Source organism: Canis lupus, chromosome 8 (genome assembly GCF_048164855.1).
Source record: "Canis lupus baileyi chromosome 8, mCanLup2.hap1, whole genome shotgun sequence".
Classification (NCBI taxonomy): domain Eukaryota; kingdom Metazoa; phylum Chordata; class Mammalia; order Carnivora; family Canidae; genus Canis; species Canis lupus.
This window is the reverse complement of record NC_132845.1, coordinates 70,505,739-70,531,336: the sequence shown is the minus strand read 5'-3', so window position 1 is coordinate 70,531,336 and position 25,598 is coordinate 70,505,739. Positions and strand designations below refer to the sequence as shown.

The 25,598-nt window shown below is 47.5% G+C and overlaps 1 protein-coding gene across 7 annotated transcripts in view; it reads left to right on the top strand.

Annotated features, from left to right (window-relative positions):
* Positions 1 to 3,347: 3,347 nt before the first annotated feature.
* POR (cytochrome p450 oxidoreductase) overlaps positions 3,348 to 25,598 on the top strand; it is a 68,814-nt gene continuing 46,563 nt past the window's right edge. The window contains exons 1-2 of one of the 7 annotated variants that reach the window (XM_072837405.1): positions 9,871 to 9,898; positions 19,147 to 19,248. In XM_072837405.1, the coding sequence (XP_072693506.1) occupies positions 19,186 to 19,248 (63 nt within the window). In that variant the 5' untranslated portion in view covers positions 9,871 to 9,898; positions 19,147 to 19,185. Of the gene's footprint in view, positions 3,503 to 8,984; positions 9,311 to 9,769; positions 9,899 to 10,067; positions 10,283 to 19,146; positions 19,249 to 25,598 lie in introns of those variants that run through there. The other 6 variants (XM_072837412.1, XM_072837406.1, XM_072837407.1 and 3 more) reach the window with 6 other exon arrangements.

Genomic DNA, 25,598 nt, shown 5'->3' with positions numbered 1-25,598 from the left:
TCCCAGCAGACATTCTCCACTTCATTTATCTTGCAGATTCTCAAACCAACTTTGGAAAGTGGGTGAGCTCACCTCTATTTTACAGATGAGAAGCTGAGGCTGGGAAATGGGGACAACCTACCCAATGTCAGAGGCAGATTTTGATGAAGCTCCAAGATCCCTGTTTGCGGTTAAAAAAAAAAAAAGAATACACCTGAAAATTATCGCTAAAATCACCATGAGTGAGTTTTAGCTTTCCTGTCATTATAAACCATCCATCTCTGACTTCATTTCTCAAAACACCAGTTCCGGATCATCGTATTTGTAATATTGCATCCCTTCTCTTGAAGGGGGCCCCAAATATGTATCAGCCCCTGTAAAACCTGCTCTAGTCCTGCCAGGGTCTTTCAGGGAGTAGACGGTAGGCTGGTGACGCCAAGTCAGCTGTCTTTCCTTCTATCTCCTCTTTGTCCTTCCTTTCGCCCTCCCTACCACCCACCCAGGTCTTGTTCCTACTCTTCTCGAGGTAATGGGTTGGTATGTTTCACCTGCTTTGTTTACCTGCAAAAGTGTGTGGCAAGTTCATGGGAACTGATTAGCATAGATATTCTTACTTCACATCAGACTTTGAAAATAAGCTTGTAATCTTTGTTGAACAGGGTTAGATTACCTCGTCTTATAAAAGGTAGAAACGACATAGGGATAGATACATGTCAGCTCATTCAAAGGGAACTTAAGCCAATCAGAGATTTCACAGATGGATGGGTTGCCTGAAAAGGCAGTGAGCGCCCCATCACAGGATGTATGCAAAAAGAAGCTTCAGCTTCTTTTGCTGAAGGAGCGATTCCATATTTGGGGCAGCGTGGTGTTTGGGCAGATGTGTAAGATGGGACCCTGAGAGTCCTTTTCTGGGGGGTGCGTGGAAGGGGACCAATGTAGCATTTAGGTGTGTGAGTACAGGAGCAAAGGTCTCTGGATAGGGTTTGGGCAGGAAGAGGCATGGAAGTCGGGATGGCCCTGTCTAGAGGACATTATGTCACCTCAGCATTGCCACATTTGGGGCAAGTGGTTGTCACCAGGGCTTCTCTCCCCAACCTTCCTCCCAGGCATTCTCTGCCCCGTTGTGAGGCTCTTGCTTTCTGAGAGCTTGTGCCCTTACCACGATGCTCAGGCCCCACTCAGCCCCTGCTCCTGCTGGATGCAGTGTAAGATATCTCTGTGAGGCTGGGCTTCTCCAGGTGGGATCCAGGAAGGAAGAGATCTGCTTGTTAAATTAACACAGATGCTGCAGAGGTAAACTGTGATATCAGGTGGGACCTGAAAATCCCACCTTTCATAAACTGTCAGCTCATCTACCCACCAGACCAGGTCAGAGCCTACTTCCTCATCTGTATTATGGGAACATTAGTACACATGTTTTGGGGATCGTGTGAGGTTTTAATGAGATCTGTGGTTCTCCAACCTCAGCCTACCGCAGCATCACTTGGGAGAGCTTTCGTTGACACACAAATTTCAGGGTCCCCTCTCTCCCAGAGTTTCTGATTCAGTGGACTTGGGAAGGGGTCTGAAATTTGGCATTTTTACAAATTCCCAGGCATGTCGATGCTCCTGGGTTGGGGAATGCACTTTGAGAATCACTGAACTATACCAGTAGGTTCTGGATGGTGAATTGGCCAGGGCATCAATCACCAGTCCTTCAGGGCCAGGGATCAGCTCTAACCAATTTCCATTTCTACTAGGTGGCTGCTCTGGGTGGGCACACGGTAGATGCTCTCAGTACATGGGGTTGAACTGCGGGTGAATGGAAGCCAAGTAGGCTCCTCCTCAGAGGCCCTTTAGAAATGGTTGTCAGTGGGTTCTGGTTGCCATGACAACAGCTGGCTGCAGCTAGGTGGTTTGGGGAACATAATCATGGGGCTTTTTGCAATATTGGGGAAAGAGGGCAAAGATCCTTGGCCTAGCAACTCGTGGACAAGAGTGTGTACAATGTGGCTTCCAAAGCCTCCCCTTTCTGGGTCACCCTTCTATTTGCTCTGCAGCCTGTGCCAGCTCTCCAGGTCCAGCTGTAGGTGAACCCACAAAGGATTTAAACTTAGGTTGCATAACAGAGAGAGGAACAAAGGGAAGGGTGGCTGTGTTGAGGGGGGAGGAGAGGGAATCAGAAAGAGGAAGAAATCTTGGCCTCTGAGAACCACAGGGCAGTTAGCCTTCACACAAGGAACCTGTGAAAGCCTCACCCAAGACCCCAAAGGGCCTGGATACAAGGGCCCCCTGGGGAGCTGTCCAAGGCCACACAGCTTGTGGGGGCCTTGGCAGTGTCCAGATTGGGAACCCAATTTGCTGTTGCCAAAGACCACTTTTGTTTCTTCATTTCAGAGCTGCCTTTTTGAAACTGTTGAACTTTGGATGTGGCTAAAGGGGGACCCCCGGGGTGGAGGAAGGGCAGGGAGACTGTGAGAAAGGTCTGGGGAAATGTTTTTAACACCTTGGGGATCCAGGCTGGTCATCATCTGGGCTTCGCTCTCCCTAGCAGCCCCTCCCCTGCCCCCTGCACCGCCACCAGCCTTCTTTATCTGCTTTCATGTTTGGATGCATCTGAGCCAGACTTTGGACACCCTGTCTCCACCCCCAGTTCTGGTCGAGTTAACCCAATAAGGCAATGGTTCTCGTATTCCTGTGTGGCTAAGAATGAAGGTTATTTAAAATTTCAATTTATGCCTTGCCTCCAGAGATTCTGCTCCAGTGGCTGGGTAAGGGTGCCCTGGGAATTGGCATTGAACAGGTGAACAAGCCCTGTGATGATTGGGATGTAGGCAGCCCATTGACTGGCCTTTGAGGCATCCAGGGCTGCTGCTTTGCCCTGTATATTCTAGGTTTCAGGGAGTTCTAGCACTCCTGCTGCCTCCAGCTATTCCCTGAGAATAGTCTGTTCAGCCCCCACAGCACTGTGTACACACAGCAGAGCCCCAGCTGGCCCCAGCTGGCCAGCTCACCGTGCAGCCAGCTGGACCACACACACTTGGCACATTAAGCCCAGCAGCCAGGCCCTCTGCGCTGTTCCATAAAGACCTGGCTCCTGAGCAGACAGGAGGCCTGAGCTAGAAGGCTGTGGGTAGGCTGAGCCCGCTGTCCCTGACATTGGAAGGGAATTATGATGTCTAGAGCCCTTTGGAGAAGAGATTCGGGCAGAGAAGCACCCTATCTGTGGAGGAAAGATTGACTTTGGGGTGCACCAGCCAGATGGGGTTGCTGCTCCATCTCCCTATCTCAGATTGCTCACCTGTGAAAGTGGGGAGAAGACTGAGTGCTCATCGGAGAGCTTTAGGAAGGTCAGGGTCCTCCTAAGTGAGGTCAGACATGACATTTGGCCCTGCTTAGAGGTCAAGGAGGTGTGTCTTCAGGCTCCTCCCTCCTCTCCTCTGACCAGGAGGCTCATCTGGGCCCTGCCTTCTGCTCATCACAAGCCTCAAGACACCTGGGAGAAGTGGCAGCCACAGGATCACCCCCCTCCCCAATTTTGCTGGTAAGGAAACTGATTTCTTATCCAGGAAGGGACATATAGAGGACAGCCACGTACCTGAGTAGCAGTCAAAGCAGAATTTGACCCTGAACTCCTTTTTTTTTTTTCTAAGGTTTTATTTATTGATTCATGAGAGACATACACACAGAGAGAGGAGAGAGGCAAAGACACAGGCAGAGGAAGAAGCAGGCTCTAGGCAGGGAGCTGGATGTGGGGCTCGATTCTGGGACTCCAGGATCAGGCCCTGGGCCGAAGGCAGGTGCTAAACCGCTGAGCCACCCAGGGATCCCCTGACCCTTGAACTTTTGATGGAGTTTCTATGCTTCTGTGCTTTGGTGACTGCCCTGGCTCTGTAGGTATGAGGTCATCACAGGCATCAGGAAATTGGCAAAACCGCTTCCCCTGCAGGCTTATGGAAACCTCCCAAGGGGAAAGGGCCAGGGCAATGCTTAATTCGACAGGCTTGGAGGTCCAGTGGTGGCACTTCAGACGCACTGTCAGAGAGCTGGTGTGACACTTAGCAGTTTTGAGCAGAGGAGGCTTGTGATGTTTTCTAGCCATATCCCTCTGCATCTGGTGGGGGTGCCAGCCCATGTTTTCTGACCACCTAGCCTGATCTGGGATCCTCTTCTTACAAGAGGACAGGCCAGCCCCCTTCAGGCATGCCTGGAGTGAGTTCCTGCTCAAGGCAAGAGCTTGCAGAGCATGACCTTGGAGATTTGTCAGGAGTCTGTGTGCCCGTAAAGGAGGAAGCCTGCATCAGAGGAGTGGAGGAGAGTCAGGCTGCTGGGACAGAGGCCCTGAGAGGTTGAGCCTGGAGCCCTCCGCAGAAGGGGCTTCCCTGGGCACATGCTCAGGGAACCCGCCCGCACTAGCGTGGGGAAGGGTACCACTCCAAGTGAGGGCTGAACACAGACCTCAGGTGCTGAGCCGGTACCCCCGGGGGAGCCAGGCCTGGCACTCCCAGGGATGGAGTGGGGTGGGAAGGGTTTGAACCGACTTGACAAGCTTGCTGATGGGCACCAGGCTCAGCTTGCTGATGGGCACCAGGCTCGTAGGATCTTGTCGGGGAACTTAGGACAAATCCCTTCATTCTCTGAGCCTTTGTTTACTCATCCGTCAAGTAGGGATAAAAGTGGATACCTTGCAGTCATATATATGTAGAATGTTGAGCTCAGTGCTTAGGATCTATTTGGTACTCAATAAATGGTAGTTAGTCCCCTCTGTCCTGTAGTAAGTGGCAGCCCATTGCAAGCGCTCAGTCAATATTTAGGTCTATAGAACAAGGGATCATAGTGATCAAAAGGTACTGATATGAGATAAGATGAGCTTTGTGGGATGCTACATATTTATTTTTATTTTTTTAATTTTATTTATTTATTCATGAGAGACACACAGAGAGAGGCAGAGACATAGGCAGAGGGAGAAGCAGGCTCCCTGTGGGGAGCCCAATGCCAGGACGCCGGGATCACGCTCTGAGCCAAAGGCAGATGCTTGACCATTGAGCTACCCAGGTGCCCCAGGATGCTACACGTTTAAAAGCTGCTCCCCAGGACAGATGCTTTGTCTGTTGCAGGTGCAATAGTTTTCATGTTGTTCACATTCAGGAGAAGCTTATAGGGGGAGGGTGTGGGATTGATTGCCTACAGAAGAAAAAGGCCTACCCTGGTGGTCCCCCATCACTCCCTTAGAAGATCACATATTCCTGATGAACCCTTAATGCAGCCACACCTGTACCTACACTTGCACAAACCTTCTTCAGTTTTGTTCAGTGGAGATAGACCCTCTCCCTCTGAAACCCAACAAAGTAGGGCCCTGAATAGGCCACTAAGTCCTTGTCCAACAATGACTACAATCCAGTTCCTAGCTCCCATCTGCCCCAACCTAGTCTCTGTAACTCCAGTCCCTTTCCTGAATCCTCTGTGGCTCATCCAGCAGATGCCTCCTGTTGCCTGCAGGTGGCGGGGGGTGGGAGGCAGTGAAACAGAGGAGGTCCCTAAAACAGATGTGACCTGAAGGGACTCCAAGGCAAAAGGAGACCAGTAATCTGGAGACATGACTTTAAGCAGGAAATACTTGGGGACTTGGGGGGCTGGACAGCGGTGAAGAAGCCATCACTCCTGGAGGGATCAGGGCAGCTTTCCAGAGGTGAGCATGTCAGTAGGACCTGGACATAAAAACATGGAAAAAAAAAAAAAAAAGACATTCTGGATACCTCAGAGGCATAAAAATGCACAGCATGGACCAGGATTTCTCCAATTTTGCTGGAATATGGAGTTTGTGGAGGAAAGTTATAAAGATCAAGCTAGAAAGACAAGTCAGGGCCAGCTTTTTTTTTTTTTTTTTAAGATTTTATTTATTTATTCATGAGAGACACAGAGAGAGAGGCAGAGACACAGGCAGAGGGAGAAGCAGGCTCCATGCAGGGAGCCCAATGTGGGACTTAATTCCAGAACTCTGGGATCACGCCCTAAGCCAAAGGCAGACGCTGAATCGCTGAGCCACCCAGGCGTCCCCAGGGCCAGCTTTTGAATGCCCTTGCATTCCAGACTAATGAGATCCATCCACTCCACATACTTTGATTGTGCACCTGCTATGAGACTGAAACAGATAATAATTCAGATTCCATCCTTGACAGTGACTAGTCTGGATAGGAGCAGGGGGTTGTCTGAGAACCCTGGAGGGGGTGTCTGGAAAAAGCTTGATAAACCAGATCTGGAAGAGATTGAGGATCTGTTTCTTTTAAATCATGCCAGGGATGGACAAAAAAAAAAAAAAAAAAAAAGGACTCTGGGAAGAGGACACCTGCACAAGGGCCCTGTAGTCACAGGGATGATTGGCTTATCTGTGCACTCTGTCCAATGTTACAATGGTGTCAGCACTACTTGTTGATTGGACTCCCCAGATGTGACCCAAGCCTCAAACAAACAAACAAACAAACAAACAAAAAAACCACATGTAGAATGTAACTATTATGAAGCTCAATCATGAAAATCTCCAGAGTCAGGGGTATCTGGGTGGCTCAGTGGTTGAGCATTTGCCTTTGGCTCGGGGAGTGATCCCGGGGTCCTGGGATTGAGTCCCGCATCGGGCTCCCTGCAGGGAGCCTGCTTCTCCCTCTGCCTTGTCTCTGCCTCTCTCTGTGTGTCTCTCATGAATAAATATTTTTTTAAAAATGTCAAGTCAGACAGCTGCAGGTGGGAAGCAGAGGTAGGGGCACAGAGCAAAGGGAAGAAAGGACAAGGGTACTGATAATGTTATCATACGGTGTAAAGAAATACTGCCTGCAATAGTTGGATCAAGAAAGGTCCAAGGCTGCTACTTCAATTATAAAGATGACCAGCGGAGGAACTAAAGTAGGTATATAAGTAATTATGTTGAGATCTGTGGACGGTGGGGGGCGGGCAAGCTGTGGTTTTAATGACCTCATTCATCATTAGCAGGACTCAAGAGGTAACACCTAAAAATATAGGACAATAGCCAGCCACAAAGACCTTTACCAGCATGGAAATAAGGACCAGAATAAAGTGTTAACCAAGGTTAAAGGTGATTCTCTCTGGGCAGTGAAGATAAATGAGAAATGGAAGGGAATTGACAGGAAACTGTTGTCTATAACCCACATGTGACTAATTCTGATTTAAGAAAAATGAGGTGTGGGCAGCCCAGGTGGCTCAGCGGTTTAGCGCCGCCTTCAGCGCAGGGCCTGATTCTGGAGACCCAGGATCGAGTCCCACGTTGGGCTCCCTGCATGGAGCCTGCTTCTCCCTCTGCCTGTGTCTCTGCCTCTCTCTCTGTGTCTCTCATGAATAAATAAATAAAATCTTAAGAAAAAAAGAAAGAAAAATGAAGTGTGTAGTCACTAGTCTTTAGGGACTGGGAACCCGTAAAATAATTGGCTCTTTGGCCAGAGACAAGATTGTTTGGATTTTTTTTTAAATGTATATATGTATTAAATTTAGGGTGAATAAACATTAGCAAGGCAGAATGTGTGAAAGACACTTCTTTCACCACAGGTCCCAATTTTTCTAGTCTCCTCTAGAGGCAACCAGTGTTAGCACTTTTTCTTCTCTCCAGAAAGGGAATGTACTTACAACCAAATATAAACACAGTATGTACACTCTTCCTTCACTTCCCCCCACCTGCTACAATGTTTTCTAAAAACACAAACAAGCTTTCTACAACTGCTGTCATTACCTTCGTTTTTCTTTTATCAATTTATCTCAGAGATTGTTGTGTTAGCAACGAGCTTCCTCATTTACCTTTTTTATAGCTGGGTGATATTCATGTACAGCTGTAACAAAAAGAAATTATAGTGCCTATTTCCCACAGCTCCACCATAGTGTGCCATCAAACTTTTGGTTTGTCATTGTCATAGGGGAAGAAAAGTTATCCTGGCCAGAGTTTTGATTTGTGTTTTTTTTTTCCCGTGTGGGGTTGAAAATCTCTTCATGTGGTTAAAAGCTGTTTGTATTTCTTTTTTTCTGTGAACCAATGATTCATATCTTTTGTTCATGTATGTTGATCCAGTTTTTTTTTTTCTCAATAATTACTGGGGCTCATTATGAGGGAAACTAGTCCTTTGACTTTTTTTTTTTTAAGATTTTATTTATTTATTCATGAGAGACACAGAGAGAGAGACACACACAGGCGGAGGGAGAAGTAGGCTCCTTGCAGGGAGCCCAATTCGAGGCTCGATCCCAGAACCCCAGGATCATGACCTGAGCCGAAGGCATGCTCAACCACTGAACCACCCAGGTGCCCTTCTCCCGTGATTTCTTGCAGGACTTTTCCTCTTTCTTCTCTCTCTTTTTAAAAATCATTTAAATCTTTTATCTATCAGGAATGTCTGTTTGTGTGAAGTACTTGTGTGAAGCGGGAGGCGTGTATCCAACCTACTTTTTTTTTTTCCAGCGGCTTAGTGAGAATGTATTTGGGGGAGGATGGGTGTGGGGTCAGGAAGGCAGGGCAGTGAGTACAGAATATGAAGACATTTCCCTGGCAGTGGGTGTATAAGAAACTGAAGTGACATGCACAATCAGGAGCTGCTGAGATCATCCAGGTGAGAGGTGAACCCAGAGAAGCCTGAGCTAGGGCAGAGACAGCAGGTAAGAAGGGAGAGAGGGTCCTGGAAATAGAAGCCATAGGACTCAGTTACTGGTTTGATGGGGAAAAGAAAAACAAAAGATGCCTGTTCCTGCCTGGGTGACCTATTATTAGCAGAGAGAACTCAGTGTTGTCATTTCTGGCCTCACAGAAGAGGGCTACAAGGATTCAGAGTTAAAGACTGAAGACTCCTGGGACACCCTGGGGGCGAAGATGTTCAACAGGATGTTGGGAAGGTGGGAAGGAGTACTAGAGATCTGGGGGAGGAATTCCCCACTGCTCTCTTGAGGGCCAAGTATAGGAGTCACATTCGGTTCCTGGGCTGGACAGGGTGCGCCCCACCCTCAGGGCTATGGCATTCATCTCGTCTGTTGCAGGGACTGGTATCCTGACAAACTGGACCTGGAAGTCTAAAACTGGAGCCACAGGAACAATCCTCTCTTTACCCAGGCGTTACTATTTACAAAATATTGGTTGTTGGTTGGTCCTGTTTTGAAAGATGGAGAATGGTCTCCGAAAGAAGGGAGATGGCCACTGTTCAGAAAGAATTCGCAACAGCCTGTGCAGCTACTGCTACTACTGGCGACGACTCCCACTTCTAGAGCACTTACCACCGCAGGGACTTGCATCCTTTAGGAACGCCGAGTTATGCCGCCTAATCCTCCTGACCCTATCTATAATGCAAGAACCAAAGCCAAGGAGGCAGAGGTGGGGCTCTTCCCCGCCACCCAGGCAGCCAGACCTTTCAAGTCCGAGGCGCCCCCCACCCCCCGCCTCTTCAGTCCAGGGCGCGCCCCCTGCCGGTCACTTCCCGCCCCTCCCCCCCGCCCCTTCCCCAAGCAGGCCCGCGTTCCCGTCCCGGCCCTCCGCGCTCCGGCGGCCCCGACCCGGTAAGGCGGAGAAAGCGCGAACACGCGCGAGCGGCAGCCAGCAGCAGCAGCAGGCCAGGCGGCGGGGCGCACGGCCACGGCCCCGCGGTGACCGACCGGGCGGAGCCGCCGGCCCGCGGAGCAGCAGCATCGAGACCCCGGCCGCCGGGAGAGCTCCGGCCAGGCTCCCGGGCCCGCCCAAGGGGCGGGGCCGCCGGGGGGGGCGGGGTCGAGCCGGGCCGTACCAAGAGCTCGGATTCGCCGGGGGAAGCCTGGCCCCGAGAGCGCGCGCGCGCGGCCCGTTTGGGCGGGTGGTGCCCCGACCGCCACGCCCCCACCCCCGCAGCCGGCGCAGGCGGTGGTAGCGCCTCGGTGGTGCGGGCCTGCGTCCTGTGCAGGTGGCCGCAGTGCTGCCGGGCCGCCCGCGGTGAGTGCGCGCGGCTGCGGTCGCGGGGTTCGAGGGTGGGGCGCCGGGGCTCGGGGTGCCGGGATCCGGGGCCCGACGGCTTTCGGCCGCTCGGCGCTAGGGCGGGCTTTCGGGCCCGGTCGCTGCGTGTCTCAACTGACGCTCGCACGGGCAGCGCGACTTCCACCCTGGTCCTTCCCGGGGCGGCCTTTCCCCTCGAGCTGACCTCTCGCGGCGGCTTGAGGGTCGTGGTTTCCACGGCCCAGGGCGCCCGACGGACCTTCAGGGCTCGGGTTCCAGTCTCCGCGCCGCCGCCCTCAGCACAGCCACTTGTCCTCCGTGAGGCTTAGTTTCCCCGTCTGTACAATGGGCCTGTAGAGGAGGCCAGTTATTGAGGTAACTCAGGTAGGAGACGCTCAGTAAATGCGACTGGGACCCGAATCTGACCCTGCAGCATCAGGTGGGCTCAGTCGAGGCTTCCGGGGAGCCTGCCAGCCCGGTCTCCCCTGAGAATCGTTCTGGGTGCGGGCAAGGGCATCCCTGGGGGGCAGTGCCCCTCGTGGCAGGTGATGTGGTTGGTGGCCGCTGCGACACATACTTGCGGGGCTCTGCCGGGCAGCCAGGGCACCTTTAGGTCGTGGCAGCAATTGGGTAAGAGGTCGAGGTCTTCTGGGAAGCGAAGGGGGCTGCAGGGAACTTGACCTCGACTTTTTGCTTGTATTTCTCAAGATCATTGTGTAAGCTGGTGGAACAGTACTGAACAGTTTGGGTCCACTTCAGAGAACCCGGCTGCCCCTTTTCTTAGACCCGTGAAATACAGCTTTCCCTCTGAGCTGGGCGAACTGGAGAATGGTGCTTGTACCAAGGGAGATGAGGTTGGAGTGGGTAGTTCTGGATTTGAATCTTGGCCCCTTGGTAGGACAGTTAACTTCTTGGAGCCCTTGTTTCCTCCTCAAGGAGTTCAGGGAGAAGTGCAGCCCACTTTGCCACCCACACAGGGTTGAGGTTCTGAGCATCCAAAGGAGGGAGGGTCTTGGAGGGTGACACGGAGGACTCAGTATTGCGTGTAAGCAGAGTAGTTAGCTAACCCTCTGGGGTCCAGTGCCCTAACTGTGCAGTGCTGTAATTCCTTAGGCTCTCTCATTTGGGGAGAAGACCAAGACCTTGATGAACTGCTTCCAAGTTCTGCCTGTAACAATCCCCTTTGAGTGGCTGTGGGGTTGGCTTGATCAGGAAAGTAACCCAGAAGTCCCAGTTGGTAGAGCAGTGAACCCAGAAGGGAATGCTTTCTTTTTTTTCTGTTCCCCAATGGTGGTCTTATTTCCTTTTTGAGAGAATGGCAGTTCTTGAGCTTCTCATGATTTTTACTACCAGCTGAGGTGAGAAACTGTTTTGTTGGGCAGATAACTTAATCATTGTCTCAGTTGTCCAAAAAACCAGGGCTACATTTCAGAGAATGGAAGATTAGCTTCCAGTAGTGTTGTGGTGAAAACTTCCGGGGGGCCTGGGGGGGGGTCCTTAACTCTCCAAAATTCTTCGTGTCTAGCACTTGGAAAAAGAGCAGATAGGTTTGAGATGCAAGGAGCCCCAGGGATGTACTTCAGCACCTGAAAACAGGTGCTGACATGATGAGTAAGGCAGGTGCATACTTCTGGGTGGTACGAGTTTGTAAGCAGCCACAGGATTTGTTGGTTGCCTGATAAACCTGAAATTTTAGGACCTGTGACTCCCTTAACCCCTTGAAAATCAGGATCTGAGTTAGATGAGTCCAGCTGTGCTCAGGAGAGCATTTGGAATCAGAACTGCTTGGCAAATCTAGAACACTTACTGTGAATGTATGGGATGTTTCGGGTTAATAAGAATTTAGCTCTTAAGCTATAGTTGTAGGACCTTCCATGGTTCCAGAAGGCCAGCTGCCCCTGAAACATCTACTTCCTTATGTTTTAGGAAGGAGCAAAGCACAGGATCGGCGGGCAGGGAATCTGACTTCTAGCTCAGGCACTAGCACTGTGCGCTTTTTGGCAAACCACCCCAGGCCTGCAGGCCTCAGTTTAGTACTTTGGGATTTAACTTATATGTCAGATTCATTTAAAAATTAAAATCAGGGGATCCCTGGATGGCGCAGCGGTTTGGCGCCTGCCTTTGGCCCAGGGCGCGATCCTGGAGACCCGGAACCGGATCCCACGTCGGGCTCCCGGTGCATGGAGCCTGCTTCTCCCTCTGCCTGTGTTTCTCTGCCCCCCACCCCCCCCCTCTGTGACTATCATAAAAAAAAAAAAAATTAAAATCAGGACAAAATGAATGGAGAGATGGCTCTTTTATAACAATGTTTTTTTTTCTGTTTACAGAATTATTAAGTGCTTACTATTTGAAGAAAATAAAACTATTAAGAAATACACAGTGTAGTTACTGAGCATCTCTCATAGCCTCACTCAGAAAAATAACTGCTAGAGGTAGAATATACATTCTCCAGATACTTTTCTTCACATATAAAAACATTTATTCTTTTTTTTTACTTAAAACAGAAATGCGCTGCTATTAATTTTACTATAAATGTTACTGTTTTGAGACTTGCCTTTTATTGCTTATCATGATATATCACCGTGTAAAACTCTACCTCATTTTTTTTAGAACCTCATTCGTTTTAAAAATGACAGAATATTCCAGTAACTGGTATTATTGAAAAAAAAAAGGTTTTTTTTTTTTGTTTTGTTTTGTTTTTTGTAGCTTTTTGTGCTATTACGAATTCTGTGGCAGTGAGTAAGTAGCCTTTGTTCTTTATCTTTGTGCAACTGGGCAAATATTTTTGCCGTTATGAATTCTTAGAAGTGGAGGAGCTGGATCAATGTTTATGAGCTTTTCAATGTATTCATTTAACAGATACTGAGTAGCACATGCCAGGCACTATTTAGGGGTTGCAGTTTTTGGAGTGAACTGAGGGCAAATAACACACATGATTTGTCAAATGATAAGTAATTTGAGGTTTCACTTTTTGTTCTCTGTCAGGTTCATTTAAAAATCAAAATCCGCAAAAAAGAGAAATGTAGAAATGACTATGTAAGAATGTATTTTTTTTCTGTTTACAGAAAAACTGTTTATTATTAAAAAAAAAAGACTATTACAGAAATGTGTAAAATAGGCAGTAAATGTTTTAAGAAGGAGCCTTCCACTGAGACATCATCTCTACCGAGAAAAATAATGCGAAGGGGTGAGTGTGTATGTTTATAGAAATGGTGTGACTTTTAACGTCAGTACGTATTGAACTCCCCTCCAGAAGCATTCCCTTGTTATATTCCCACCAGCAGAGATTCACATTTTTAAATTCAGAATTCTCAGGTCAGTTGTGAAGACGAACAGCTGGAGGTGCTTTTGTTTCAGGAAAATTTATGCCACACTCTGTGCAAAATTTGTATTACGTGTGCACATGTGTATGTATTTTTTAATACCTCTGATGACCCCAAAAGGCTAGTGTTTTCATACCGGATTCATAGCTGGGGAGGCCATCTCAGATGCAGTCATGTGCTCGTCTAAGGGTCAAGCTGAGGCCTCACCCAGGACTACCTGCTGCTTCCAGATCCCCTCTCATTTTTTGTGCTGTGTTGTCTTATTTTCTGTCTGGAGAGGATTTTCTTTTTATTTTGGTGGAAGGGAAATCACCTACTACAAATAATTACTTGGTAATATGATTATTCCTCCTCGCTGCCAATACCAAAGCACCAATAAGTATGTCTGTCTTTTTTAATTAAACAAATTTTGGTGGGAGGCAGCTGGGTGGCTCAATTGGTTAAGTGTCTGACTCTTAATCTCAGCTCAGGTCTTGATCTCAGGATCATGGGGTTGGGCTCTATGCTGGGTGTGGATCCTACTTAAAAAAATTACTTTTGGGGACCCCTGGGTGGCTCAGCGGTTTAGCGCCTGCCCCTTTGGCCCAGGGCATGATCCTGGAGACCCAGGATTGAGTCCCGCATCGGGCTCCCTGCACGGAGCCTGCTTCTCCCTCTGCCTGTGTCTCTGCCTCTCTCTCTCTCTGTGTCTCTCATGAATAAATAAATAAAATCTTTAAAAAAAGTAATAGTGTAAGAAACATAAATGAAATGAGTATCTTTTTTTTTTTTTTTTTAGATTTTATTTATTTATTTGAGAGAAAGAGAGCATAAGCAGGGGGAGAGGGAGAAGCAGACTCCCCATAAGCAAGGAGCCTCAATCCCAGGACCCTGGGATCATAACCTGAGCTGAAGGAAGACACTTAACTAACTGAACCACCCAGGCACCCCTAAAATGAGTACCTTATATAGAGATAGGTAATGCCAGTTCTCTAGTATCATTATTATTATTATTATTATTATTATTATTTTATTATTATATAGGCTACAGAACAAAGCTGCTTTTTCTATGCAGTTCTGTTGTCTGGCTTTTTTTTTTTTTAATTTTTTTTTTTTTATTTATTCATGATAGACATAGGCAGAGACACAGGCAGAGGGAGAAGCAGGCTCCATGCCGGGAGCCCGACATGGGACCCGATCCCGGGACTCGAGGATCGCACCCTGGGCCAAAGGCAGGCGCTAAACCACTGAGCCACCCAGGGATCCCCTGTTGTCTGGCTTTTGATAAAAATTTAGACTCATCTGGCAGGTGGGGAGAAGAAGCTCCTGGGTCAGAAGAGGCAGGTTACCAGCTTATATAGGCATTGGCCCACACCAGGTCTCATATCCTCAGCCATGAAGTAGGGAAAAGAATCCCTGCCTCACCTGCCTCCCCGGAACGTTCAAAAGGTGTTTATTTTTCAGTTGATTGTCCCCATTTTTGGCAGTGTCTCCATCCCTGTGGAATGACACTTAAATACATATTTGGCCCTTTGCGAGGGGACCCTAAATGTAGAACCTAAGCTTCTATGTTTAGAGCCTGGTGCAGGCACTTGAGAATTCTGATGTGCAGGGAATAAACATAAAGTAACCAACTATGGCAGAGTGTGTGGAGTCGGTTCCTGAGATAATGCCTGTGAAGTGTTCATCCTTGGTGCTGAGCTTGGTGTGTGTGAGGGAGCTCTCAGGTAGAGCTGCCTTTATATGGGGGTCACACAAGGCTCTCCAGAAGAGGTGACATTTGATTAGGGTCTTGGAGGATAGGGAGGAATTCACTGAGCCCACTAAGGCACACCTCCCTCAGGGGTCCGTAGGGTGTAGGGTGTTGGTTGCATGAGGCTAGGCAGCAGTTGGGGCTTCTCTGAAGGGGTCTCATGAACCATGCTAAGTGATGGGAAGGCATTTTATTTTACTTTACTTACTATTTTATTTTATATTTTATGTAGAGAGGACATGAGTAGGAGGAGGAGAGGGAGAGAGAATCTTAAGCAGTCTCCCCACTCAGTGTGGAACCCAACACAGGGCTCCATCTCACCACCCTGAGATCACGATCTGAGCCGAAATCAAGAGTCAGACACTTCACCAACTGAGCCACCCAGGCGCCCTGATGGGAAGGCTTTTAAATAGGTTGTAATCTGACTAACACAGAGCAGCATATTCCTGTATTGGGTTTTCAGGATACTGTCCGTATCCTCCTTTCTGGGCAAATTCATCGTTTGGGAATTTTACTCTGCTTAAATCTGTATCCTGTTTCAGCGTTCTACATCCTCGAGGGATTTCTTCTTTCCCCACCCCCCTCCCCAGGTGAGGTGTTTATGTATCAGTTGTGTACCAGTCGAGGTGTGTGTATAGGTGGCGGAGTCAGTTGTCCCATGGGGCAAACCATGGCTTTTTGAAGGCTGGTGGTTCCTGTTGGTTGGGTCCACTGGAACCAAATTCATCAGCCTGTCATACCTGATGCTGGTTGATGTGGCAGCTTGGTTAAAACTGGAGTATGTCGTGAACAAAGCATCTGGGCACCTAGTCCTCCTTCTGGGTGTCTTGTGGAGAAAGCTGCTGAAGTGGGATCTTGTTTCACTTATAAAGAGGTGACTTTGGTAGTGGTGGGGAATCTCTTTTAGTTGGGGTGCTGGAGTGGGAGGCATTTTGATCTTTGCACAGCATCTAGACACAGCCGAGAGAATCAGACATGGGCCTACCAGGAACTAATCAGTTTCGAGGCTAAACTGGAAGATAATGATGGGCCAGACAGTGGTGTCATCAGCCATGAACGGTTTCTCAGAGAATTGGATTCTTTACAAGACCCTATAGTAGGAGAATAGGATGGAGAAAGTTGGCTTTCATATAGCCGGTTGTACTCCCAGAGAAAGGTGGACTCTGTGGAGGGTGCCCTCTGACGTGGGACTTACGTAATTCGCTTTGGGTGAAATTTATAAATTATGTTTAGTCATTTTCTTTTATCTCCCCTCGTTTTATCTTCAGTGCCTTTTCCTTTGCCCCCCCCCCCCGCTCCCCCCCCAGCTCTTCACGTTTGCCAAGCTCAGCCTTCCACATGACCTGTTCCTTTGGGGCTCACATAACAGCACTGTGACCTTGTGATACTTCGATCCTCGCAAGCACACATCATCGTTGCACTGGTTAGGCTGGGTCTGTACAAAGGTTTGAGGGCTGGGTAGGAACACGTGAACTTGTGCTCACCTCTAAATCCACAGGTGTTGACTCTAACTGTAGGTCACCTGGGGTTCGGTTTTCAACACTGCAAACAGGGATGGTGGTTCTTGAATACACGGGAGACCGTATCAACCAATTGTGCCCAGCTTCCTCTAGGGGTGGGGTTTGGATTGGGACACATTCCAGGCATCAACAAGTTTTCCCGTCAGGAATTTGTGGTCCAGTGAAGAAGAGCGTTTGTTGGTTTCGGTTAAGGGTTTCAGAACCTTTGTAATTGTTTAAGAAACCAAACAGTGTCACGTGTACAGGTCGGGTACATCCTTTATGTAATGAGGTTTGCAAACTCTAGAAGGTTGCCCAGCATGGCAACAAGGATGAAAAAGCCCATCCCACCTGAACTCCTCCCCCCACCCCACCCCACCAGTAAGGTCTCTCCCTGTTCGTCACTTAAGCGTCTTCCTGGTCCCTGAAGCTCTAAAGACCAGTTGGCCTCTGCCGCCTTCTTATTCTGGGTTTCCACCACCATGCAGTCTTGTCTGCTTTTAGCTTTGACTCTCTCTCTGTCTCTGTCTCTCTCTCTCTCTCTCCCTCCCTCCCTCCCTCCTCCTCCCCCTGCTGTGGTCTTATTGCAGCCCCTTCATTTCCTGCCTGCACTGGTCCCTAATTGCCACCCCCCAGTCCGGAATTCCTTACCACTCTTCCCCACTGCTTCTCAAGATCTGTCCACGCTAGATTGATCTCCAAACCCTGCTGGTATCACCCTTCCTTTGCTCAAAGATACCTAGTGGCTGTCACTGTCCTATTGTTTGCAGTTTTTCCCTTCCTCCTCCATCTACCCTTCACCAAGGGTATGGAAGTGGCTCGTAATAGGAGGAGCTTAATCCTCCCTCTCCCTAATGGTAGTATGGTTGGAACAGAATGTGAATTCAGTGGGAACAGGGAACCTCCGCATCATTGCCACAGGAGTAAGCCAGTGTGTGGTACCATGCCAGGTATAAGGTAGGCATGTTCCAAGTTCCTCCTGCAGGTACTAGTTTATTCAATGATTCAGTAATCATGTTATAATTGAAAGAGAAGGAACTTGGGTTGTGTGCTCCCCGCCCCCCATAGTATTCTAAGTCTCTCTAGATATTTCTAGATCATTACCTGGATGCCCAAAACATGAATCCCTGTGTTTATTTTTTAAATTCTACTGAAATAAATAAGAGAGTTTTAGTGTAACTTTTGGGTGTCTGTCATATGTCAGGTCTTGTGCTGGGTATTTTACATCTCATACAATCATCATAACACTGTGAGGACGGTCGGTGAGGGGCCTACAGCTGATTGATAATGTGCCTAGGGTCCCGTCATGTGGAGGCAGCATATCTGGGGTTGGAACCAAGGTCTGCCTGCCTACCAGACCCGTGTTCTTTCATGGTTCAACTGGGTTTTAAGGTAGTTGAATTCCAAGGCCAACATTCTCCTCAGCCAAACCTCAAGCCAAGGAAACAGCTTAGAAGCGGAGAGCCTAGTAATTGAGAGGACCCTGGGAGGCAGGTGATCGTATGGAAAGGCAGTCAAGAGAAGCTGTTGGATTAACCACAAAACTCAGCTCACAGCTTCCTAGAAGGCAAGCCAAAGAAGGATGGGTTTGAACAACAAGCATTATTGGGGGCAGCCCTGGTGGTGCAGCGGTTTGGCGCTGCCTGCAGCCCGGGGTGTGATCCTGAGGACCTGGGATTGAGTCCCATGTTGGGCTCCCTGCGTGGAGCCTGCTTCTCCCTCTGCCTGTGTCTCTGCCTCTCTCTGTGTGTCTCTATGAATAAATAAATAAAATCTTAAAAAAAAAAACAAGCATTATTGGAAAAAGGAAGCCGGTCAGTTTAGCATGAGAAGCACTTTTCTCTGGGCCTTCATCTGGCCCGTTGAATAAGGCAGTAGGTAGCAGCTTCCACACCCAACAGGTGTTTGTAGACCACCTGTGAGTACCAGGCCCTTGTAGAGGTGCTGGGACTGCGCTTGTGTGTGAACCAACAGGACGATGGGGCTCAGGCCCCAGGCCGACAGAATGTTCCATAGAACAGAGGAGCATCGCCCCCAGGGAGCCCTTTCTGGGACCCACTTGGGTAAGGGCAGAGAGCTTGGGTCTCCATTATAATACTGCAAGGGCAGACCTTTGGGGGATGGGAGCACGAGAAGACCCAGTGTGGTGCATTCTGGCAGCAGGGGGAAGCAGGAGAATCTGGGAGAGGGAGTGGGGAGAGTCCCTCTGCCAGAGGTGGCAGGCAGGCAGGCCAAAGTGGGGATCCCGAGGTTCTTAGCACATCCCACATGCAGCGTCTTGCCATTTTGCTGTGAAAGTTAAAAGGCCTGGCTTGGCTTCTTGCCCCTTAGTGACCATAGCAGAGCCAAGAGGTGTCAGAAGGCAGCACTGATTCCATTCTAGTGCTCCCAGGTAAGGGCCAGCAGGCCGTGCCTTTGGGTGGGGAGGGAGGACTCTGGCCCACGACATGCTGTTGATTCAGCCATTCAGCAGCTGTCTACTGTGTACCATGTTACACCAGGCCTCTTGGCACTAGGTGTGCAGAGATGTGAGGCAGCTCCAGCCTGACACCAACCTCTTCCTTGCCTCCAGGTGTGGTTTAATTTGAGCAACGCCGTCACCTGATGGTACGGCTGGGATGTTAACTGCAAAATGCACCCCAGGTCATTCAGTGAAGCAACTTCTGCCGCATAACTTTGCCCTGTTCCCAAAAGGTTTTGGAGGCCAAAGAAGTGAAGGAGAGAGTGGCTCTGATGCCAGCTGGTCTGGGTTTGAATCCTGACTCTACCGCTGTCTGTTCCCTGCCTTTGGACAAGGTACTATAACCTCTGTGGTAATTACAGCTGCTGTACCCCAGAGGGTCGTTGCAAGGATGAAATAAAATGGCAGAATGTATTACAGGTGCTTAGTATGTGTTAGTTATCACAGTGTTTAGAAATAAATAGATGAGGCAAATAGTGATGGTGCTGGGGGGCCTACGGTTAAGGATAATGTGTGGCTGCTTGAGGTGCTGGGAGTTTGTCCCGATGTCCAAGGAAAGAGGGGAAGAGAAATCAGGAATGCGGAGTGACTGATGACGTGTGTGAGGTTTTCTTTGGGGGTAACGGAAATGTTCATGAATTAAATAGTAGTGGCGATTGCACAGTGGGTGAGTATATTGAGAGCCACTGAGTTGCACAGTCTATAAAGTGATGAATTTTAGTGCTCACTTTGGCAGCACTTGTACTAGAATGATGAATTTTGTGGTACGTGAATTAGATCTCCATTTTTAAAAATCCAGTTAATCGGCCACATGTCTTTGGGGTGCCTGGCTGGCTCAGTCTTTTGAACATCCAACTCTTGGTTTTAGCTCAAGTCGTGATCTCAAGGTCCTGGGATCAAACCCTGCATTAGGCTCCACACGATGTGGGGAGTCTGCTCGAGATTCTCTCCCTCTGCTCTCCCCTCCCCCACTTATACCCTCTGCTCTCTGGCTCTCTGGCTCTCAAATAGATAAATAAATCTTTCAAAAAAAAAAAATAGGCCATGAGTCTTTGAGCAGCTGGACTCCCACTGGTTCTACCACTGGCTGCCTGTCCCCTCAAGCGGGTTGTGCATACCTGTGTCAGACAGGTTCACAGTTCACTGTGTGTTTCTGAGCTTCCCCACATTCCTTAGCCTTCTTGAGAGGGGGTAATATGTGTCACTTCCTGCCTTAAGCATTTAAGAGCTGGGGCTGATCCCCCTCGTTGTCTTCTCCACATCACAGCAACCTAGAATTTCTACATTGAGGTCGTAGAGTCCCAAGGAAAAAGCTGCTTGCACCACTGAGTCCCCATATGGGAGCCAAGAGCTCCCAGTATCACCTGGCCTTCACCAGAAATTGTGTAACTTTAGGCAGTAAGCTCCTCGGGTTGTGTGTGGGTATCAGAGGAAGACACCTTTTCCCAGTGCAGCGGCCTGGAAAATTGTGCTCCTTGCCCCTCCTCCAGGTGTGCTGGGTGATATGGTGTGGTCTTTCCTAGCAGGAAGTCACAGCAGGTGCAGTGGAAGCAGCAGCTTTCACGACCCATTTTGGGACAGCTTGCTGTGGCCAAGTATGCAGCAGCTGTCCTGGCAACATCTTTCAGAGGGAGGATTAAACTGTCAGCCTTGGGAGCATCTTGCATGACCTAGAATCCCAGGTGACAGCACAGTTGTAACGTCAGGCCAGCACCAGAGGATTTTGTTTTTCTCCTCTAAGAGAATGTGGTTGGGGCAATAAGAAACTATTATTACTTAATGGTTTAGTACTGGTGGACAGTCTTGTCAATGGTCTGATCATTATGGGTGCTTTTATAGACACCACAGGATGGTCCTCTGTCACCATGAGGTTTTACTCACTTGCTCATGTTGTTGTGAGTTTTTAATAACCCTGCTCCCCAAATCTTGTGATTTAAAAGCATGGCCTCAGTCCATAGACACAGATCATGGAAATTACCTCAGTTTACATTTGATCTTAGGGCAGTCTGGCCAGACATCAGTCCACATCTCCATCACAGTCTGCCATCAGAACCCTGGCTTCCTGTCACCTTGTAGGGAGAATGTTAGGTTGTGAAGCTGCTTGGTGAACAAAAAGAAGGCCCAACTGCCTGAGACCTGCTCTGTATGTGGAGCTATTGCCCAGAGCAGCCTTCTATGGCTACTTGGTCCTCACTGCCCTAGCAAACTCAGATTTTGCTGAATGGCACAGCCTACTGCTGGCCGAACCTAGGGTGACCCAGCATGGGAACTAACTGGGACCATGGTGAGCCAGGAGTTGGGCCACCCTCAGGATTGTGACCTGAGATGAAAGCAGAAACGTAAGCAGCTGAGCCACCCAGATGACCCTAAGCCATCACTCTTGACCCTCAGTTGTTCATCTGGTGAGAGAAGTAGATATGGAAGGAACGAACTTGCCCACAAGGCAGGTGCTCCTTCCTGCTGTCACCGAGCACTCATAGGAAGGAACCGGGGCAGATTTTATGAAGGAAGTGGCACGTGAGTTCATCCTTGAAGACACAGCTTTGGTGGCTACAGACAGAAAAGGGAAGAACATTCTTAGGAGGAAGAACAACGAAGCAAAAAAGCAGCAGCATGTAAGATGTGTCTAGGGAAGCTGACGGGAAGGCCTCATGGTAAGGATGGCGCTGGCTTATTGTTTCAAACTTTTTATTTTTAGCCAATTTTTGACTTACAGAGAAGTTGCCAAAATGGTACAAAACGAGTTTCCTTTGATTTTTCACCTGGCTTCCCTTCGTATAAAATTATAATTCAATATAATACCAAGAATAGGAAATTAATATTGGTATGGTATTATTAACTGTAAACCAAGGGCAGGCAAACTTTTTTTTTTTTTTTAAAGATTTTTGAAAATCTATTTGACAGAGAGAGAGTGAGCAAGACAGAGAGAAAAGGAGCAGGGGGAGGGGCAGTAGCAGGTGCTCCACTGAGCAGGGAGCCTGGATGCGGGGAGGCTTGATCCCGGAACTCTGGGATCATAACCTGAGCCAAAGGCAGATGCTCAACTGATTCAGCCACCCAGGTGCCCCCAGGCAAACTTTTTTTTATAAAGAACCAGAAAGTAAATCTTGGGTTGTAAGATCTGTCTCAACTCCCTGACTGGTGTTTTCGGAAGAAAGCAGTCATAGGTCATCTGTAAATGAATGAGCATGATGTCGTCTAATAAAACTTTATTTTCAAAAATAGCGGCCTGGGTCAATGCTTGACCATAATTTGCCAACCCCTGAACTAAACAACATCCCTTATTAGAAATTTACTAGTTGTTTTTCTCTAATATCTTACTTCTGTCCTAGGGTCCTGTCCAAGATCCTGCCTTAGACTTAATTGTCCTGCTCCTTAGTCTCTTCCCATCTGTAACAGTCCCTTCGTCTGTCCCAACCTCGTTATCTTATAGAATGTACCCCAGTTGGGGTTTGACTGATGTTTTCTTGTGTCTGGAGGGAGGTTATACATCTGTGACAACAAAACCACCAAAATGGTGCTGTGGCCTTCTGAGTACACTGACTCAAGGGGTTCATTACTAGTGACATCACCTTGATCTCTTGGTTGGGTTGGTGTCTGCAGGGTTTCTCCTGTGAAAAATTACTGTTTTACCCCCTTTATAGTTAATGAGTATATTGGGAGAGAGAACTTTGAGACTGCAAATCCTGTTTCATCTGGGACTTTTGTCTGCTAATTTTAGCACATCCACTGGTAAGTCTCACCTGCAGTAATTCTTACTGCACAACTGTCTAATGGTAATTCCCTATTTCCCTCTCTCCTCCTACATTTATTCGATGGAATTCTGCTGGGAGAAAGAGCTGTGCCTGTTCTCCTATTTATTTGGTTATTTATATCAGTATAGAGTTGCAGATATTTATTTATTCTACTGTTCAAAAGCCAGTACTCCACTCGTGGTGAACAGTCCAAAGTGGAAAAATTAAGAAAACAAACCCATTTATAATAGCATCAAAAAGAACAAAATACTTGGGAATAAATTTAAACTAGGAAGCGGAAGACTTTTCCACTAGAAACTACAAAACGCTGCTGGAAGAAAATAGAAAAGATTTAAATAAATGGAAAGATATTTGTGTTCATGGACTGGAAGTCTTAATATCTTTAAAATGGCATCACCACCACCACCTCTCCCCTGAAGCAGAATACAGATTCAGTACGATCTCTGTCAAACTCCCAGTGACTTTTTGTGCAGAAATGGAGAAGCTGGTCCTAAAATTCCTGTGGAATTGCGAGGAACTTCAAAGAGCCAAGCAGTCTTGAGAATGAAGAACAAAATGGAAAGATTCATACTTCCTAATTTCAAAACCTACCAGGAAGCTACGGTAATTAAGGCACTGTGGTACTATTAGAAGACTAGATCTGGAGGCCAATGGAATAGAATTGAAATCCAAAATTTAATTCATACATATATAGCTAAGTGATTTTTGACAAGAGTACCAAGGCCATTCAATAAAGGAAAGTAGTATTTTCACCAAACGGTGCTGAGACAACTGGATATCCACATGCAACAAGAGTGAAGCTAGACTCCTTACCTTACTTTACATCCTATACAAAAATCAAGGTGGATCAAAGACCTAAACAAATGGCAGAGATAAAACTATAATACTGTTAGGAGAAAACAGAGGTGAATCTTAATGACCTTGGACTTGGCAATAGTTTCTCAGATAGGACATAAGTAACAAAAAGAAAAAACAGATGAGTTGGACTGTTTTTGAACTGAATGTTTGTGTGCCCATAATACTCCTATGTTGAAATCTTAACTCCTAATGTGATGGTATTAAGTGGGGCTTTGGGGAGGTAATCAGGTTATGAGGGTGGAACTCTCTTGAATGGGATTAGTAGCACAGTTGATTAAGCAGTCAACTGTTGGTTTCTGCTGAGATCATGATCTCAGGGTCCTGGGATTGAGCCCATATGGGGCTCCCTACTCAGTGGGAGTACGCTCAGTGTGCTTGAGGATTCTTTCTTTCCCTCCCGCCTCCCCCTGCTTATGTGCACACACTCTCTAAAAATAAATAGATAAATCTTTTTTTTTTTTTTTTTTAATGACAAGAGGGCTTACTTCGTCTTTCTGCTTTCTGTCATTATGAATATGAGAAAGAAGCTATCTATAAGCCAGGCAGCAGACTTTCACCAGACACTGGATCTACTGATGCCTTCACCTGGACTCCTCAGCCTCTAAAACTGTGAGAAATAAATGCTTTTTGTTTAAGCTACCCAGTCAAGGATATTTGTTATAGCAGCCTGAGCTGAGACATGAACTTCATAAAAATTAAAAACTTTGATGCAAGGACCCTATCAAGAAAGTGAAAAGGCAACTTACATAATAGGAAGAAGTAGTTGCAAATTAAATATCTGATAAACGTCACGTATCTAGCATATGTAAAGAACACTCATAATTCAACAACAGCAAAACAACCCAACTGAAAAATGAACAAAGGACCTGAATAGATATTTTTCCAAAGAAGATACACAAATAGCCACAAGCACATGAAAATATTCTTAACATCATTAGTCATTAGGGAAAGGCAAATCTAAAGCACAATGAGATACTACTTCACACCCACTAGTGTGTCTATTTAAAACAAAAACTAGGGATCCCTGGGTGGCGCAGTGGTTTGGCGCCTGCCTTTGGCCCAGGGCGCGATCCTGGAGACCCGGGATCGAATCCCACGTCGGGCTCCCTGCATGGAGCCTGCTTCTCCCTCTGCCTGTGTCTCTGCCTCTCTCTCTCTCTCTCACTATCATAAATAAATAAAAATTAAAAAAAAAATAAAAAGCTTTAAAAAAAAATAAATAAAACAAAAACTAAACCAGAAAATAACTGATGCTGGTGGGAACATGGAGAAATTGGAACCCTTGAATATTGCTGATGGGAATGTAAAGTGGTGTATTCGCTGGGGAAAACAGTGTGGCAGTTCCTCTGTGCGTTAAGCATAGCATGTCCACGTGACCCAGCAGTTCCACTTCCAGTTATATGCCGAGAGAATTGAGAACAGGCCCTCAAACCAATGCTTGTTTGTGAATGTAGCAGCACTATTTGTTATAGCCAAAAAGTGAAAACAACCCAAATTCCATCACCTAATGAATGGATAAGTGTGATAGATCCTTACCTTGGAATAGTATTTAGCCATAAACAAGAATGAATGGCTGACACCTACAACATGGTGAACCTTGAACACATGAAAGAAGCCAGTCACAAAGGACCTGCTGATAATATGATTCTATTCATGTGAAATGTTTGTAGTAAGCAAATTCACAGACAGTAGATTAGAGGTTGCCAGGGGGCTGGGCAATGGGGATTGATTGCTTCCTGGGTACTGTGTTTCCTTTGGGGTGATAACAGTCTTCTATAACTAGATGGTGGTGATGGTCATACAACATTTTGAATGTACTTAATTCCACTGTACTGTGTACACTTGAAGATGGCAAATTTTATACTGTGTGTATTTTGCCACAATAGAAAATAAAGAACCTTAGAGATGAATTACACCCCACCCCTCCCCACCCCCACCAATCCAAGAACATTGTTTATTTGGGTGCTTAAATTGTTCTAGCTTCAGCCATCAGGACTTTGGGATGTCTACTGGTTGTTTCCTTGAGCTTTTCCTTAATTTACAATGCTGTGCAATGTTCCAGACTCATCTTT